The following is a 19321-nucleotide window of genomic DNA, read 5'->3' on the forward strand; positions in this document are numbered from 1 at the left end:
GAAATTTAAACACACCATAATCATTTATATATAATGAATTAGTACAATATTTTACACTTCATACATTGCATGGTAAGATACATGGTGACTTAGTACCACATAGAGTTCCTATCAAGGTCTAAAATATTGATGTTATCGGAAATATCGGTAGTCCAAAAACACAGAAATTTCGATGAAAATATCAGGATAATATCGATATTTTAGACCTTGATTGGAAGTCAGAAAAATCGTTAACTTGGTTGTTATGGAACTAAAGCCAAAAATAAGAAAAAACCGAGTTTCGAGCAAAGGATAGCCTAGTCAATGATTTTTCTAACCAATTTGACAGAATGAGGTAACATCGGAAGTCACAGGGATCCCACAGACCAAAAATGATTTACATGAACCTTCAAAGTTTTACACAGGATTCAAATACAGCATTGCTAAACACAAAGAAAAATGGATACATATTTTTACAATCTAAATTCACAATTCTAGAGCTTCCCTCGGAGCAATTGTGACAAGGCTACTATAATTTACAACGCCGGAAACAGAGGCAAAAATTTAAACAACAAAGTTGTGTTATAACGTGGTATATTGCCAGCGAAGTATTTCGGCCTAGAGCCAGTTAGGTGCCATCTTGCTCGACATTGGCTTGGATGTTGGGTCGTCGGATACCTTGGCAAGGGAGCGATACTGCAATTTTACGCTCTCTGCATTATCCAACGTTTTTACCACATACCTGTTGAGGCAATTTGTATAAATCAAATCAAATCTAAGCCAGCATCTCATTTGACAAAGGCACGTAAGGCAAGCGAATATATACCATTAAGGTGGAACGTTTCTTGATATATGTTCAAATGGAATAAAACTAGAATATGACTAACCATCCGTTTAAGCATTGCGTTGTCACAACAGCCTCGCGTCCAACAAAGCGTTGTGGTGTCCTCTTATTCCCCTGTGACAATATCTCTCCATTTATTAGTTAGAACAAACAATGGAATAAGAACGAGAGCCAAGATTGGAACTTTAGTCTGCTAACCTTTATAATAACTCTGTCAGTCACGGCAAACGGAAATTGAACACCTCTACCCCTTGGAGAATCCACGAAAACTAAATCACCACAGCCACCCTTTTCCTAAATGAGCAAATAAAGGCCTTAGTTTCGAGGTCTTAATAATATTTTCCTCAGCATTTGAAAAACCTAATGATGCCACCGTTTCTGAATCATGAAAAAGACGAACCTGGTCAAACCTTTCTCTTCTTCTTTTGGATGAGCGATAAAACTGCAACTCTTCTTCCCGTTGGAATGCCTGCACAGCAGCTCGAAGAGCTGCACATGTAAGACAAAAATGTCATACTAGAATGTTTTCTGAAACAAATAAATGTTGCAAAGTTTGTCATCTGACACCAATTCTTTCATCCTTTTTCTATATTTCGAAATAGTAAGTAATTATAAATCATCAATGACAAACTTTTACTTACAAAGATTCGGAGCAATTGAGTCTTCTGAAATCGACAGAGAACAACTGTAGCAAGCTTTCTGGAAATTATGGAAGAAAATAAAACTCAATTTGACAATCAAAACGAAACAAGAATCTGCAAGTGACAGGGCATAACTTCTTATTGGTTCACAGAATCCCACACGCATGTACCAGATATACTTTGCAGGCAAAAGGTTCAAAAAAGTGATCTCTCTTCACTGAGTGCAGCCACGGGAAACAGTTAATGACATGCATATATAATAACTTGTTTGCACCCGGAAGAAATGGAAGCAATCAAAGCAATGACAATACAGTGTATTATCAACAAAATAATAATTCGACTGTGGACCGTTACCATCTTTGTTTCAAAGTTTTAATCTGAGATTGTAACTATGCATGTTGTTAGATTTGATGTAGAACCATATGCACATACACAGCATGTGGGATATATACATCTTTTGTCAAGAGATTATAAAATGCACAAAGCTTGCAAGATTACACTATACCAGCAAGAAAGCAATGATGTTTTAGATATATACATCTTTTGCTGTAGGATCGCCCAAATTTCTTGAAGATAAACAGAAACGATTACATCTGCAAGAGAAAAATCTGTGTTTCGCTCTGAGGCACTCACCATTCTAATAACATGCTGAATTCCACCACCTCCAAAGGAATGCCCACAAGGCAATATCACGGCGTCATCCATCAGAGCTCCCCTAAAATTCAACACACCTCAAGGGACTCAGTCACCAATTCCAAAAATCGATAAATCAAGTGCAAAACCAGCATATGAAAAAACAAAACTCACGTCACGGGATCAGAGAGAATGGCCCTCAAAGAGTCTCCCGACTCGCTCGAGTTCATAACATCCTTTCTTCCACTAAACCCACAACCATTTTCCACAACCAAATCCTTTGGAGCAGAACCAGACCCCTCAGAGCCCTGCAAATACTGAGAGTAATACATGTCACCGTCCGGCTCGGCCACCGTGACGGCATTGTGATAATTCCCAAGCCTTCCTTGCTGAGCATTACTATGATTATCACTGGAACTAGCCCTTGTGTTGCTGTTCACTATTTGCTGCCCAGTACTATGTTCTTTCACCAACACTTGTCTACTAGATCCTACTATCAGTGTCCCACCTTAAAATATACCCAAAAAAAGAAAAAACAACATTCGACAAAGGTTTCCAAAATTAGAAGCGAATTTATGAAACGATCAAAACTTTCCACAAAGATCTCTTCTCTTACCAAAAGAAGAATGGTGCTGTTGATGGTGATGCTTAACTTTCCCATTTCCCATTTTGTCCTCCCCATTATTCCCATTATTACCAGCAATGCCCTTGTTCCTGCTCTCCACTCCGACAAGCCCGCCATCTCCTTCATCATCGTCTTCGTCGTCATCGTCGTCCTCATCCGATCCTTCGGCACTCGGCGTCGTATCAGCTCCGTTCGAGTTCCAGTTTCGCGGCTGGGGCTGGTCCCGCCGGTCCGGGTTCTCGCTATACATACTTCGCCGGAAGTCCGAGCTCTGTGGCGCGAAGAACCGGTCGTCGATGAAGCCGGTGAGCTCTCTGGTCTTTGGACCCCCGTCCCCGACCCGGCGCTGCTGCGGAGCTCCGCAATTGAAGCGCAAGTTCTCGTCTTGGAACACGAGCGGAGAGTTGAGCCCGTTCTGGGTCCGAACCAGACCCAATTCTTCGGAGGACATGATTGGAAGCCGTAAGAACCCTAATTTAGGGAACTGGGCATGATTTGGCGATCGAAAATTAGGGGAAATTAAGAAGCTTTTGGAGGGTTTGGGGAATTAGGGTTTTAGGGAGTGATTTGGGTGGGAAAAAGACACTCTTGAGAGTGCTCGCATGCAATTTTGGGGACAGTGAAAAAGTGTAAGGCTTTGAGATTTTCGGGACCTCGGTTGGAAATTAAGAAAGATGAAGGACTTAAAGGCTTAAACTTTTAATTGCAATTGGGCCGATGTAAAATTAGGAAATTACAGAATCATCTGAATATTTTTCAGAGATTAGAATTCTCCTCCCCGCAGAGAGTTGAACATTCGGAGCAGCTGGCCATCTGTCTAATGATTGAGGAAGATGGACAAGACAAGGAGGCCGACATACATACAAACAAAACAAGTACATAAAATCCACATTGACGTTGTCTTCCTCTCTATCCTTCTCATCATGTGAATTTAGCCAATAAACTTTTCGACGATTTTCATTTCTTTCGCTTTTCTTGTCAACGAATGCGGTAATATTGCTAGACAAAGGTGAAAAGAAATGCAATTGCTTTTTGGTGTTAATTTGTGGTTTTACTGTAGTTCTGTTTGCTGCAATTCAACCTCAGTTTCCATGGTTAAGATGTAATGGTCATTGACTCTACAATCTCTTTGCTTTTCGACGTCGGACAATTCTTCGCATTCTCGCATTGGTTTCTCTTCATTTACGTTGGTTTCAATTTTCTGCAAAGCCTTTTGGTTCGGGATCAATCCATACATGCTGTGAAAAATGAGTGCAACGCTTGTTCATTTAGAAGTTACTATATCAAACCTGATTAACCAAATATCTCCAATCGACGAAAATCAAAGAGTAGCTGACGGCAATCTTGTGAATGAAAGTTTTCTTCAACTGCATTGCCAATGTTTAATCTCAACAACGTTTCTTGTTCACCCCAGTAAAGCACGTTGAGCAGAGTTTCGAGAATTCAAGCTTCCGAGCTCGAACTAACCACATTTGAAGCATTTGGTCTGACGTACTTGGGATATCCTGCACTGGTTTTGGTCACCAATTGAGGACTGAAGCTCTTAGACCGTCTTCAACCGAAGGTTAGGCCAAAAGGCTAATGAGTCCCACGGGACAAAAAAAGATCAGAAGGCCAACCGGTTGGCCATCTTTAGCCAGCCAGCCCACATTTTTTTTTTTTTGGGTTCCATTTGCCCAACCCAATTTTTCTTTTTCTTTTTTGTTCTTATCCATTTTGCCCACCCCACTCTTTTTTCTTTCTTTTTTTATGCCCAGCCCTTTTTTTTTTTTTTGATTTGTTATTATTATTTAATTTCTAATTTTTTCCTACATAGTTTCTCACATATTTTTCATAATTTCATACTATCTTATCTTATTTTATTTAATTATTCACATTTCATACTCTAGGCCTTTGGCTTTCGGTTGGAGACGGTTTTTTTGTGACAGGGCTAAAACGAGTCTTATGGTTCTAGATGATAAAAAATATGGTCTTGTATTGTTCATTAAAATATTAATTTTTTAGAAAGTCAGAGGGTTAAAACGAGACCTATGACCCTCATTTGATTGGAGATAGATCTTATTTTTGCAGAAGAGTTGCGTCCTACTTTGTTTGGGTACACCGGTTTTTCTTCGGTACGTGTTTTCACTAAATGCAAACACATTGCGATAAAAAGTGATGATGTTAGTGTTTGAAGTGGTGGTGTCGATGCTTCGAGTGGTAATATTGTGTTGGTGTGTAATGCACAGTTCCGAAAAGGCAATGTACGACTCCAAACGAGTAATGTACCACTTCGAGGATGTGAAAAATTGAATCATAGCATCAAATTGTTAGTGGGCATGTGTTGGTAGGCGATAGGCAGTGCCCCCACCTGCAGGCAAGGCAACCCAACAGCAACATGCTCCCTCCGGTTCCAACTGCTGTGAGACCAAAAGCTAGTTTTATGAAGGCATCATGTTGTTACCCCTAGCAAAGCAAAAGCAAAAGCAAAAGCATGAAGAAAGCCAAATAGCCGAAAAAGCAGATTTCTTTACTCTCGTCTGTCAAATCTCAATAATATTGCTTTTGTTTGTTCCAATAATTTTGGACTCGTTTGAAAGTACTTTTAAAATAACTGAAAGCGTTTTTTATGAAAATATTTTTTGAACCATTCTTCAGTAAAAATGTGAGTCATAAAAAAGCATAAGTTAAAAGCACTTGTAGAAGTTGTGTGCTTCTTGTAGGAAGCACTTCAAATATTTTTGAAACTTAAAATCCTTTTCTCTAAAGTACTTCAATAATTTTAAAAATACTTTTAAATGAGCCATTTATTATTATTCACTTTATATTTTCTCCAAACAATAGAAGCAGCTTTTTTATACAGCTTTTCGTTTCAGTGTTTTCCCCCCCAATTTGTAATTTGATTAGTCCTCCTAAACACTGATTAGGAGTTAATTGCGAAAGCAAAGTCTTTTCCTTGACTGACTGCCCATACCAATGAATATTTTTGTTTATTTCCAAGCTCGGAGTTTCCATGCATCTTGGGCTCAATGCTCATGTTTTGGTCCTATCAAAGGTTGTGGGGTTCTTGACTTTTAAGGAGGTTACATGGAAATAAACTTTGTGAGAATTATCAAGGGGACGATGTTCAGTTATTTCCGATTTTATATTCGATATGTACAACTGGTCACAACGAAGATTGTCTCTTGAATAAGCACATAGGAATGTAAGAATCTCTCTAGTTCTATTATGATAATGAAACTATAAAAAAGATAGACATAATATGATATACAACTAATTACAACATAGATTGCTTCTCAAACAAGCACTTAAAAGTTGGTGGCTTTTCTACGGCAATCCACTCTTTTGAGGATAAAAAAAGAAAGAAAGAAAGATGGGGATTTGTTTGTTTCTTTCACCCGCATTAATCCTCCAAGTCCAAAGAAAATCATGTATTTATGAAGGAACCCAGATCATGAACCTAAATATCTAATGATTCGAGCCGTTGAAATTTGATCCAACGGCTATGTTGATGCACAAAACCGGATGGTCTTGGAACAACGTAAATCCGACCGTGAATCTGCATAAAATGTAAATGACACAAGAGTTATCGTGGTTCACCCCAAGGTTTGGGCTACGTCCACACTGATTATGTATTTATTTCTCTGAGAAGTGAGGGAGAGAGAGAGCTCTAAGAGTGAGAGCGTTGAGAGAAGCTTCAGAAATGGCCTCTGAGGGTGAGAATGAGCCTCCCCTAATTGTTAGGATGAAGAGTCCTTTTATAGAATAAGGACTCCTCACTTATTACATATTTGCCCCTTCCTTTATCCCATAATTACATTTTAAGTCCCCTGAGTATTTGTACGAGATCTAAATACGAGGCCCTAAATATGGTATAAACAGGCTACAATTATTATAACTTTAAAGGATCCACCGTTTGTAGCCGTTGAATCAAATTTCAACGGTACAAATCATTTGATCATTTGCTCAGGATCTTTAGATCCAGAGAGGGTCTGGGTTCTTTAAGAAGGAGCCATGTGCAAGGTGATAATGCAAATACCAACGTATTAATAATTTAGGATTGTGCTATTGAGAAATGATAAATATATTATCTCAAAGTGCGATTCTTCATGGATTTTCTGTTACCTTACAATTTAACGTTAATTTCTATCTTAATATTATAAAATATTGTGTAAAAAGTATGAGGTGATAGAGAGTCTACGTAGAGTTTCACTTTTAAGAGTCTTCTTAGCATTTCTTGGTGCGATTTATACACTGCATTTATTTTCTATACACGCTTGAGAAATGCTAAGGCGACTTTTTAAAAGTGTAACTCTCTATCACATCATAGTTTATCGTTAATTCTAAGTGACAAAGAGTTCATAGAGAGTCCCACTTTGGAAACTCTCATAGCATTTCTCTACGCTTTGTTAATTTTTGTTTGATACTTTTCAATTCATTCGATTCGACAGTAAAAAGTTAAGAGTGAATGTGAAAAACAAAAAGTTGTGTTGGAATAACACCAACCTAATGAATGTTCTCTTGGGCCCCAAACCATATATTTATTGTCCTCGTGGCTGAAAGCACCAGCTAGGGACAACTCATTGTCATTGCTCAAAATCTATGCACATGACTATGCAAATTTATTATATTATTTCACTACCCTTTACAGATAACGCCGTGTTCTTTTCCCTGCGCTGCAGCTTGTAGCTGTTCGGAGTGCCACATTTTTTTACTGCTCATATATATTATATTAATTTTTATCATTTGTTTTGTATTAATTTATTTTATCTGACGGCCAATAATTAAAAAAAACGTAAAGAAAGTTAAAAGAGGTATGAATATCACTGCTTATTGTTATTGTGACGTGCCTTTGGCTAGAGAGGTATCAAGGAGAAGAGAGAAACATGGGTCAAACTATTTGACAAGCAACTATTCTGACCATAACATTTGAGAGGGGTTTAAAGAGGAATAAACAAATAGTTACCGCAGTTTAGACGGTTGAAAATTGAGGAGTAAAATTCTCTCACCTTTTAATCTCCTTTTATTCTCTCATCTCCTCTTACACTTTCATTTTTGTCATTTTCTCTTTATAAAAAAATTCAAAACAAGAAGTTGACGTGATTTAATTGTAATTATTTAAATAAGAGGGAAAGAAATGAAAAAAAGCAAGTAATTATTTACCACAGTGATAAAAAGATGTTAAGTTCGAAAATTGAACATATAGAAATGGGTGGTAGAATACAAAAAGATAGCTTCTATTCCGACAGGTATCTCCTAATATATATATATATATATAGTAAATTGTTGTAATGGTCCTTCAATTTTAATCAAATTGAAGCAATGATCCATCAACTAAAAATTCATTACCATTGGTCTCTCAACTTATCAAAATGTGTAGCTATAGTCATTTTCATCAATTTCATCAAAATTTTGTCAAAATAAGTTATGTTGGAATAACCATTTATATAATTAGGATCCCTCAATTCATCAAAATGTGTAATTATGATCATTTTCGTCAACTACGTCAAATTTTTTGTCAAAACGAGTTATATTGGAAGTACCATTGCTACAATTGAATTAAAGTTAATGGATCATTTCTCCAGTTGAATTAAAGTTGAGAGACCAATGGTAATGAATTTTTAGTTGAGGGACCATAACTGCACGTTTTAATGAGTTAAGAGACCAATGGTAATGAAGTTTTTATTGAGGGATCATTGCTCCAATGGAGTTAAAATTAAAGGACCATAACTACAATTTACTCATATATATATATATATATATATATATATAATATTATAATATTAACGTATAATTGTATGTGCCCTACCACTTTGGTTTCTTCTTCCTTTTGCATTATTTTACTCGGCTCTTTATATTTATTAGCCTTAAAGTGGGCACTAAGATTCTCTGGTTTCCTCAGGCCTCTCAGCTCACTTTTGACTTCCACTAGTTGTATTTTACTTTCCATCAGTGGGACACACATGGGGCAAGAATAACCACCAATACTTTCCCATACATGTCTTTAAAGGTCAATTTTGCCCTCAACGAATGTCATCTTAGCAGTATTTTAAAACAATCGTACTATTTTATACGTTTGAATTTACTCACGTAGTTATATACGTGATTTGCTTGAAATACTGTTACGCTGACATTCACGTCAATTCAGTTGGAGCTACATTGAGGAGATAGCAATCAAACAGACTAAAATGTAGGATCAGTGAAATGTTGCAAAACTTTCCAAGCGTTTAGAAGTTGACAAATAGAATCAGCTCTTGGGAAGAAACATGATCAAAGACAGAAATTGAAAGAGTTCAGAAGATTAGTCGTGACAATTTCTGTACGGGACTCAAATCGGAACCCGGCAAAGGAGAATCTGGTGACCTAGCTACTTGTAGCATGGAGGAGAAACTACAGAAATATAACACAAGAAATCCACAAAAGAAGGGTAACAAATACAACAATGCAGAAAAAGAAAAACCTTCTAACAATTGAAACTTTCTTCTCCCTCGACGAACGAACAAACTGGATTCTTCTTTGCCGGATAACTTGTTGCGAATCCCTCCGCTGAATATCTGTTAAGATTAGTTTAATTCATGATCATCACAAGTCCTCTTGGCCTTCTGAAGGACATCGGATCAGCTCCAAAATGTTGACAACCTCACCCATGTCTGGTCTGTTTGACGGCACTTGTGACGTGCATATCAAGCCTAGTTTCATCATAGGTATAGCCTCTTCTGCTGGGAAAATTCCTTGGAGCCGAGCATCAACGCAGTCTTCTACCCTGCCTTCTTCCAGTGCTCCTCTCACCATGTCACAGAGCACCACAACATCATCTTCCATGTACTCGACTGGTCTTTTCCCGGTGACAATCTCTAGAACCAAAACCCCAAACCCGTACACATCACATTTCTCGGTTATCTTTACTGTTTTGCAAGCAAACTCTGGTGCCATGTAGCCGAGTGCACTCTGGATCTTGCTGCTCAAAACATATCGGTCAAGCATTGGCAACAACCTCGCTAGGCCAAAGTCTCCCACTTTCGGTTCGCCTGAGCAGCCAATCAGGACATTACTGGACTTTATATTGTAGTGAATTATGTTCATCTGGTGCAAGTGAGCCAAACCTTTCGCAGTTCCAAGAATTATATTGAACCGATCATTCCATGACAGAAAGTTTCCACCTGCTCCATCATGAAGATGCTTATATAAACTACCACCGGCAACATAATCGTGTATGATGAGCTGTAATGATGGAGTCCAGTAATAGCCTTCGATCTCCACAAGATTATCGTGCCTCACTTTCCCCAATTTATTCACTTCCCTTTCAAATTCTTCTTGAGACTTGACAAGACTAGAAACAGTGAGCTTCTTGATTGCAACTGGCCGTCCATCTTGAAGATGTGTCCGGTAGACTGCTCCAAACCCGCCACGACCAAGCTCACAGTCCTTGTTGAGCAGTGCATGTGCACCAGTGCTGAAATCAGGCTCACCTGAAAACATGACTAGCTTGCCAGAGTTGCCATCTGTTGTTGGGGAACGGCTGAAGTCATCCCCACCTGAAAATGCAAGGGCTGGCGCCGATTGAGCTGTGGGAGATCGGACACGGAGATTAAGCACAGTAATGGCAATTACACCAATGACAATGACAGCGGCTGCTGCAATGGCAATAAGCGAAGAAATACTGAGTAAGATTCTTCTATGACCAAGATTTGATGAGATTTCTCCTGTGGTGGAGTCGGAAGAGGAATTGGGATTGAGGACAATGGGTTTGGGAAGGACTCCCGGGCAAGACTTGTTAACTGCAGAGCCACAGAGAGATGGATTTCCAGAGACAGAGGAAGGGGAAATGGTATTGAAAAAGGCACCCGTAGGTAGTTCACCCTGGAGGTTGTTGTGGGAAATGTTGAAGGAAAGTAGGTTGGGAAGATTGGCTAACTGCTTTGGCAGGCCTCCCGTGAGGTTATTGAAAGACAAGTCCACAATTTGTAAGTTGGTAAGTTTGGACATTGCTGCAGGTAATGGACCAGTCAGTCTGTTCTGTGATACAGTTCTGTAGATTTCAACCAAAATAACATATCAAAAACCTAGAAAAATTTGTCAAACAAAGAAAAATCAAGTAGAATTTTGTTTTTCCCAGAACAAAAATTATTGAAAAGGAGACCCGTATTGCTACACTTCATGATTCTACAACCACATACAGCTCATCAAAACAACGAATCCATTTCGACAATGAGCCGAACACAATTCGTGTGTACAATCATATCTAGATTTAGGTAAGCGCAATGAATTTCTAATAACAAGTTACTACCCTTCAAGATTAAGAAAAATTAGGATACCAAAAATGAAATGTCAGGGAGCTAAGAGAACTTACAATGTGGTCAGAGAAGAACAGTGCTCAATTGAAGTTGGAATTTTTCCCGTGAGAAAGTTCTTCTCCAATCTCAATTCCTTCAAAGAAAAAGCCCCTCCAATTTCCTGAGGGATGCTTCCATTGAGCCGATTCTCGCTCAAGTCGAGATTGTTCAGGACCTTCAACTCTCCAATAGCCACAGGAATAGGACCAGCAAGAGAGTTACCAGAAAGGTTCAACGTATGCAAGCTGCTCAAGGCCCCAATGTCGGACGCAATTTCACCCGAAAAATGATTAAGGGATAAATCCAAGACTTGGAGATTCTGAAGTGCATTTTCAGCTGATAAAGATTGATTGATGTTCTTGCTTCCGCTTAGTTTTTTATCTGAAAGTGAAACTTCCTCTTCACCCGCATCGAATATCCACACCGGAAGTTCACCCGCCATCGAATTCTTACTAAAATCTAGAGCCAGAAGGTTTGTGCAATAAGCCATAGACTTTGGCAAGCTCCCAGTGAACCCATTTGCAGAAAATTTCAATACCTTCAAAGCCTCAAGATTGCCTATTGAGCTTGGAACATCACCCGTAAACCGGTTGCTAGAAAGGTCCAAAGTCTCCAGGCTTTTCATCTCTCCAATCCACTCCGGAACCCCACCAGAAAATGTGTTCTGGTGCAGATTCAGATAGCTGCACAGGCCAAGTTTCTGCATTGTCTGAGGAAGGTTACCCGAGAACGAATTCTCACTCAGATCAATGGACCTCAAGAGCGAACAGCTTCCAATTCCATCCGGAACTTGCCCGGTAAACCGATTCCTGGCCAAATTAACTCCTCGCAAATTATTCAATTCAATCCCCTTTGGAATTTCACCCTTCAACAAGTTATCAGACAAATCCAGGGATCTAAGCCCACTCAAGGACCAAACCCCAGTTGGAATTGAACCCGAAAACTGGTTCAACGAAAAGTTAACAGCTGCTAGACTCGCACACGAGCCCAAACTCTCCGGAATTTTCCCGGAAAACTCGTTTTTCGCCAGAGATATCACTCTCAGCGACCCACATTGCCGGAATAACTCTTCAGGAACGCCACCGGAGAAGCTGTTCTCGCTCAAATCAAGGACTCGGAGGTTGTCGATGTGAGTAAAGTTAGGGGTTAAGCTTCCGGTGAGATTGTTCTTCGAAAGCGAGAGCTTCCGGAGAGCTTGCAATTGCAGAAGGCCTCGGCCGATGTGACCCGAAAGCGAGAAGTCGTCGAGGCTGAGCTCGATGACCCGGTTGGATCTCGGGTTGCATTTCACCCCGACCCAATTGCAAGGACTGTTGTCGACTTCGCTCCACGACGCTAGCTTCCCCCTCGGATCTTGGATATCGGCCTTAAAGACTATCAGACCCAACACGTCGTCGTTTAGAGACGGGTTCAGAGATCTCGCGAGAACCGGAGCCAAAACGACGACGGCGAAGAGGAGGAGCAGCGGTTTCATGCTTGAAAACGGTCGCATTGTTCGGTGCTCAAGGGCCCCACTACTAGGCCATAAAAACCAGAGAGCTCAAAGAAGCCAAGATTTGGAGGTGCGGAAACAACAAAATGGGGAGAGGTAGAGAGTCGAATGATCCAGGAAACGGCGCCGTCGCAAACGAGAAGCCCGAGAAACCAAAAAGGGCGCGTTATATCAGAGATTTACAAAAACCCTAGAAATTAATCGCTCCCCAGTGAGAAACAGTCGAGCTACAGAGCTCCAACAGTCAACGACAAGTCAAAGAAGAAGCTCCGAGCTGGTTCGATCTGAGAACCGCCAAATGCCGAGGCTGGAGTTTTCAAATTTCAGCCGGGAATGCTACAATGGCCGGGAAATCCGACGGGATTTGCAGCGGGAAGAAGCTCCGGCGACGGAGGAGGTGACCTAGGGTTTTGAGAAAGCTGATGGTTTTGAGTATCTCGGAATTCTCTCTCTCTCTCTCTCTCTCTCTCTCTCTCTCTTCTGTGTGTGTCTGTGACTGTTTGTAGTCTTTTTAAGTTTGATGAGCTTCTGAAACGAGAAAATTAAATTGAAGTTTCCTATTAACGGCGGAGAAGGGCGGGACCGGCTTGGTATGGGGGGGATATTAATTACGTGTTGGACACGTGTCGGGATCCGAAGGGTGCAGGGTGTCGGACGTGGGACACGCCCAGTGGTGCTTACCGGTGGCGCTTTTTGACTTGGAACGCACAAGTGACGGTAACCGGCGACGGAACGTTTTGGAATGTGACTGAAGGAACTTTCGAACTTCCCCCTGAGTTGACGAAATTACGTTTTTAACACGCAGCTTCTAATTTTTTTTCAAAAAAATGATTTGCGCAAATCATGTTTCTCTTTCTTGAATTTCTTTTGCTCTATATTTTCGATTTAAAGACAACAAATAATTAAAGCATGCGTTACGAAAAAAATATTTGTACTCAATTTTTTCGAACTAAAAAATTTGGGCCAGTTATGAAAGACCGAAGCTTTCATACTTCCACTACCGTGAAACTCACGACCTTTAGCCCCGAAGAAGATTCTTAGCACGAGGCGAAGCTGGATATATCTGAATCTTTGTAAATTTGATTGCGATTTTAGTATCTTGAACTCAATTTGATTCAAGCAGTAATGCAAATATGCCCTCAATCAAATGTTTTAGTCTTTTAGATTGGCAGTTGTTTATCAGGTTCCTTTTGAACTTTGTACTAATTTTTCATGTAATGAAAGTTCTACTGACCCAAAAAAAAAAAGGGGAAATAAAACCTGCCTTGTACATTGGCATTTATGTTTATTTGCCATTTTATCTATCTAATTGGAAATTGGTGGCATGGGGGTATAATTGTAATTTTGCAAAGTTGCCTGCTACCGTAAACGGAAGGCGTGGGTGAGCTGGGTGGAAGAGTGACTTCAGAGTTGGGGGCGGATAGTGGATAAACAGAAAAACGTGGAGGCAAAAAGAAATAAAGGCAATTAAATAAGTGGTGGGGAAGGGTGGGTGGTGTAATAAATAAAGAAAATGTGACAGAAGTGGCGTGGTGCGGATCGCAGGGTTGTGACAAGGATTCAACTTTCTTTGCCTTTTATTTTTCCGATTGGATAGAGATGTCTCGTCGGAAATTTGAGATTAACTCGTTTTATACAAGTTATTTATCGTATCAGGAGGTGTAAAGAATTTTTTCTCGTTTTTTAGAAGAGATGTTGTAACTAGAGAAATTATGTTTTTTTATTATATTTTGTAGACCACATGATATGACGGTTGATTGTTTAGTACCTACTTTAATAATTCAATCATTAACGCCACATCATATGGACCTCTCTAGCATCACCGTTATGACGAATATTTTATTGTGACGGCAATCAAATGTATTGTTGAGTAAGAATGTTAAATACATAGTATTGTATAGATAATTTGAATTACTCCACGTATCCAATTTATGTAAATTCTTCTCATGCTTTATTCCTTACCCTAGCTCTGTCCTCGTACTTTGAGTCACAAAAATGATAAAAGACTTTTTAGCTAAAATGATCTATGAGATTGACATAACTGACTTTGGTCCATGAGATTTAAACTTGACATATTGATCCCAGAGTTTGTTTAACGCCAATCATTTGGGTCATTCCGTGAAAATTATATGTTAAATAAGGAGAAAATGACAAAAGTTCTCTCAACTTTTATTAAATCATTTTAGCTTATTGTTTATTAAATTGACGGTATTTTTGTCTTTATTTAACAGATATTTTTTACCAAAGTATCAAAATGATTGATGGTTTAGGGTTTAGGGGCCACTTCTATGGATTTCAAATCTCGGAGATCAAAGTAAAGAATTATATCAATCTTAAAGATTATTTTAAGTTGAAATCCCAATGATAAATAATGCACCTCTCCACAATGTCCCTTGCATTTTGCAGACTTTGAACACTTTGCAGGTTGTTGAATCAAAACATGGCATTCCCTTGATTCCTAGTTTATGATGTGAAGGCTTCATAATTTTGGGAAAATCATCGCATTGGGTCCAATTGGACTTGCCATTTTTTTAATATGCTTCCATGTTAAGGCATGGGAAGATGCCAATTCCAACTACCAAGCAACATAAATAAGAAGAGAACTTCTACGTCACAGATTTTATTCATTAATTTATAGTTGAGACTTCAAATTATGTCAATTTCATCTCATCAAAACCATATTTCATACTCATTTCAATAAATAATATTTTTGTGAAAGCAAGTCATATCCACTCTTAAATGCACCTTTGATTGATGATATACTTCTAGAATTGAGATGCTTTTCGATTTCTGCGTTTGAAATCGACGGATTCAGATATCTAGATCACTCATTTAAAATCCTACGATCCTTATTTGTTTGTTCTACTGATCCACCTCATATAAAATAAGAGTCCATATATCTATCTTTCCCCTTTGAATGACCCAAATTTTTGGGTCTGCCAGTTGCGGACTTGAAGATCCGGAGGGGATTTCAATTCGTATTTCTAAAGCGATATGATTTAACATTTCTATACATACTGATCGCATGAGACTTCAACTGCATATATATTATGTTGTTAACTACTTGAGCTACAAACCTCTTGTTTGCTTTTCGAGCTGTAATGATCTTTACACACGTAACATTAGTGTATCCCCAATGGGTGTTTTATCCTCCATGAGGCTACTACGTTTCAAGCGTTAGTGAGAAATTTCCACCCCAATGAGCCAGAAAATGGGGTTAGATCCACCGCTTGGGCTAGCAACTTTATTTATTGGGTAGTATAAAATTGGGCTACATCTAGCCCAAAAAAACAGTGGGTCTCACAAAAAAGTAGCAGCTCATGTGAGCAAAATTCTATCACTCTCCCTCCACTCGTGAATACACTTATATTATACTTTATTCTTTTTTAATTCTTTTTTCTTACATATTTTTTCTTGCAATTTGTCTAATGAATGGTTGTTTTACATTTTACAAGAATTAAAATTTCAAATTGATTTAATGTTCATGGGCATTGGTGGGTGAAATTTTTAAATAATTTTTTTTTTTCAAAATTGTATGATACTAATTTATCAATTGGTGCTAGGTTAATTGTTGTGTTGTACGTGAAAATCAAATTATTTCAGATGATGAAAAAGGAGTTTGTATCTTTCAACGGATGAGATTGAGATAAGATAATCTAATTCAACGAATGGTTCATAAGTGATGAAATATAACTTTGTCACAATTTGAACTCTTTTAGGTTGAAAGGTTCATAAAAAAAATTTAAGATAGCACGTCTAAAAATCAACTTAAGAAAAATTAACAAAAAAACAAATTTATTGCATAATTAAATTACTACATAAATAAATATATATAACCCCATATACAACCCGAAAGAAATAGACCTCATTGTGAGATATTCTTTTATAAAGCCCAAAAAATTCCTCAGAGCTCTAAAATAGGCTATATCCATCATTTTTTCAGCCCCATATAGAGCCCTTCATTGAGATGCTCTTATTGACATTCAAAATTGTGTTTGAAAGGGGAAGGACTATGGATAGATAGGGTTGTGAAGTTTTGGGATTGGAGTAGCATTTTGTGTTGTCTTTATGCATTGAGGCTTGTTGCTCACCATTTTATGGTTGTGACAGTTTGGAGGTTACTCTAGTACCAAAAGAATGAGTCCATTCCGCACTACAAATTTCATGCTGTCAAGCACTTTCCCCGGCAGCTGCTGCTGTCTCCACTCACTGCTACACCAAACTGTAAATTGATCTTTGTTCCTCTCCTCCTCAACAAACCCTAATTTTTTTTTTATTAATACAATGATTTATTTATTAGTAATGTAGTACACATAATTAAATCCTAATAGTTCTGTGGGTAAATACATGTATGTAATGACAGTTAAACTGACCATTTTTCCAGTTATAAATTACTAGAAAAAAAGATTCAATGTCAGAAATGAACATGTGGTGTCTAAATGGCAAGCACTATTGCCCCAAAAACCCACGGAGGAGGATTGTCTGCCCTCCAAGTTTCGGTGCCCTTCCATACCCTCCTGTTTTGTGTGGTCACGGTTAAGCCACGTTAATATTTTATATTATTTTTTTATAGAGATAATAAGACAAAAATAAATAATAATATAAAATATTAACGTGATTTAACCGTGACCACACAATCAGGAAGGCATGGGAGGGCACGAGAACTTGGAGGGCAGACAATCCTCCTCCAAAACCCTAACCCTAAAGCTCACTAGGGCATTTTTTGTTGTTTAAGTTGTGAATTTCTAAGAAAGGAAAAAAGAGGGGAAGGACAATTCTCACGAGATCTACTCTAGATTTTTGTGTCTAGAACTTGTATTTCGAGAAATTTGAACCACTCAATTTCAATTATCGTCCTTTATTGGACGGAATTACTTTCTCTCTTAAAAGGTTCATATTTCTCGTTATGTGGACACAGATCTAAAAGGGATCCAAACTCCTCTTACTGTGCCAGCTGCATATTCATTCTCTTTATCTGACTTTATTATTTGATATTTTAATTTTTTTTACCTTTTTCTGTTGTCCCAAGTAAAACAGTAAAACGACATGGTCCAAGTTATGCGTCTTCTGCAATTTACATTTGAGTTTTTAACTTGCTCTTTCTGTGGTGTGCTTTTATGTTTATTGGCCAATCAGTCTGTGCCCTACTCGACACAAATTTTCGACCAGAAAAATACCGGCGGCCTTGGATGGAGGGGGGGGAAAACTAACAAGAACAAGACAATGCACGAATGGGATCAGTTTTTTTGAATTTTTTAGTTGACGGACTCTTCATAGTCCATAGTCGAGAAATTTTTTATTATGACCAAAACATAAATGATACACTACTCGTGTTTTGATATAAGTGGTGAAAAATTATATTTTTTAAGTTATTAATTATTTTAACGCACATAGTGTATATCCCGTGTTCCGATCACATTGAAAAATCTCTTTCATGGTTGATTATTGTTTGAATCTTTTCTATATGAACTGGGGATGAGTACCGTCCGGTTCAGTTTGATTGGCTCTTAAAAACGAAAGTTGAGTCAAATAATATAACCGGTTTGAATTGTTCAATTTAGTAAGTGAACAAAAGAAATAAGGTATCGTTTGGTACGTGAGGCGAGACGGAAAGGAGTGGGACATGACGTTCTGTCCCATGTTTGGTGCCTTTAAAACGGGTGGAACACGCTATTCCACGGGATGAGTTTTGAGTGAATTTTCGTTCCACTTCACCCCCTGGAACGGCTCGTTCCACATCCGTGGAACACAAAATTATAACTTCTTCGTCTCCTTTTTCTTTCTTTTTGTTTCCATCCAAGGGCATCTTTGCTCCCTCTCCGTTCCGTCCCGTCCTATCTGCATACCAAACAATACCTAAAGAGACGGAGAAACGGACTGGTCTAGACGAAAACTGACATATAGTTGTGATTAGTGTGTTTACATGCAAATGTCAATTATGTCATTATCGAAGAACATGTTACTTGCAAAGTCATCAACGTTCATCCCAATTATGAGACTTTAGAGGATATGGGTCCTCATTTTTCAATCCAAATGTCCATATTATAATAACGTCTAAGTTCTAGATCATTCCTTTTCCGCAGTGAATCCGAGGGAGAAAAAGTGTTGCTAAATTTATACCATTTACTATTTTGTATATGATTATGGGTCGAACCAAAATAAAGTACCTTTTTTTCATGAATCCATTGGACATAAATCCAATTTTTCAATTTTTTTTATTCTTTAGATTTTTTTTTTACCGTTCTCGGTGCTACCAAGATGCCGCTACAAGACCAATAGCTCAATAGTTTTCAAATAATCATGTGCGGTAGCTCAAGATTATAAAACTATATGATATAATATACGTGAATGATATGGTTAACATTTTAGCCCTTCAGGTCCATTAAAACATGCATAAATAGACATACATATTTATAATGTAAGCGGATTAATAACATGACCATTCATTGTGACGGTCAACTGAAAAATTCCTTTAGCAAATTAAAGAAGGGCTAGTTTGAAAGTGCATTTAAAATTACTGAAAAGACTTTTGGTAAAAATGTTTTTGGAATCAATCTTTAGAGAGTGAATCCTGAAAAAGCTTGAAGTGCCTCCCCCAAGAAGCACATAACTGGCGCTTTTGCAAAAAGCACTTCAAGTACTTTTGGAGCCCAAAAACATATTCTTTAAAAATGCTTTCAATCATTTTAAAAGAACATTTACGATTATGCTTCCCAAAGGCCAAGATTCACTTGATTCATTCTCTCACGGGCAATTTGGGCTTCATTTTTCTCCAAAGAAGCCCAAATCATGCAA

General features: G+C 38.3%; 2 protein-coding genes across 2 annotated transcripts; both read right to left on the bottom strand.

Moving 5' to 3' along the window:
• Nucleotides 1-356: 356 nt before the first annotated feature.
• On the bottom strand, nt 357-3518 carry LOC126630605 (U-box domain-containing protein 62-like). Its single transcript, XM_050300750.1, has 8 exons — nt 2714-3518; nt 2272-2605; nt 2098-2179; nt 1465-1522; nt 1224-1312; nt 1022-1117; nt 867-937; nt 357-721 (listed from the first exon to the last, which is right to left on the bottom strand). Exons 1-8 carry the CDS (start codon nt 3171-3173, stop codon nt 598-600), a joined length of 1314 nt encoding a protein of 437 aa, XP_050156707.1. The 5' UTR covers nt 3174-3518; the 3' UTR covers nt 357-597.
• A 5466-nt stretch (nt 3519-8984) lies between these two features.
• On the bottom strand, nt 8985-13078 carry LOC126629696 (probable LRR receptor-like serine/threonine-protein kinase IRK). Its single transcript, XM_050299797.1, has 2 exons — nt 11052-13078; nt 8985-10730 (listed from the first exon to the last, which is right to left on the bottom strand). Exons 1-2 carry the CDS (start codon nt 12524-12526, stop codon nt 9284-9286), a joined length of 2922 nt encoding a protein of 973 aa, XP_050155754.1. The 5' UTR covers nt 12527-13078; the 3' UTR covers nt 8985-9283.
• Nucleotides 13079-19321: the final 6243 nt, after the last annotated feature.

This window comes from Malus sylvestris, chromosome 7 (assembly GCF_916048215.2).
Source record: "Malus sylvestris chromosome 7, drMalSylv7.2, whole genome shotgun sequence".
Taxonomy (NCBI): domain Eukaryota; kingdom Viridiplantae; phylum Streptophyta; class Magnoliopsida; order Rosales; family Rosaceae; genus Malus; species Malus sylvestris.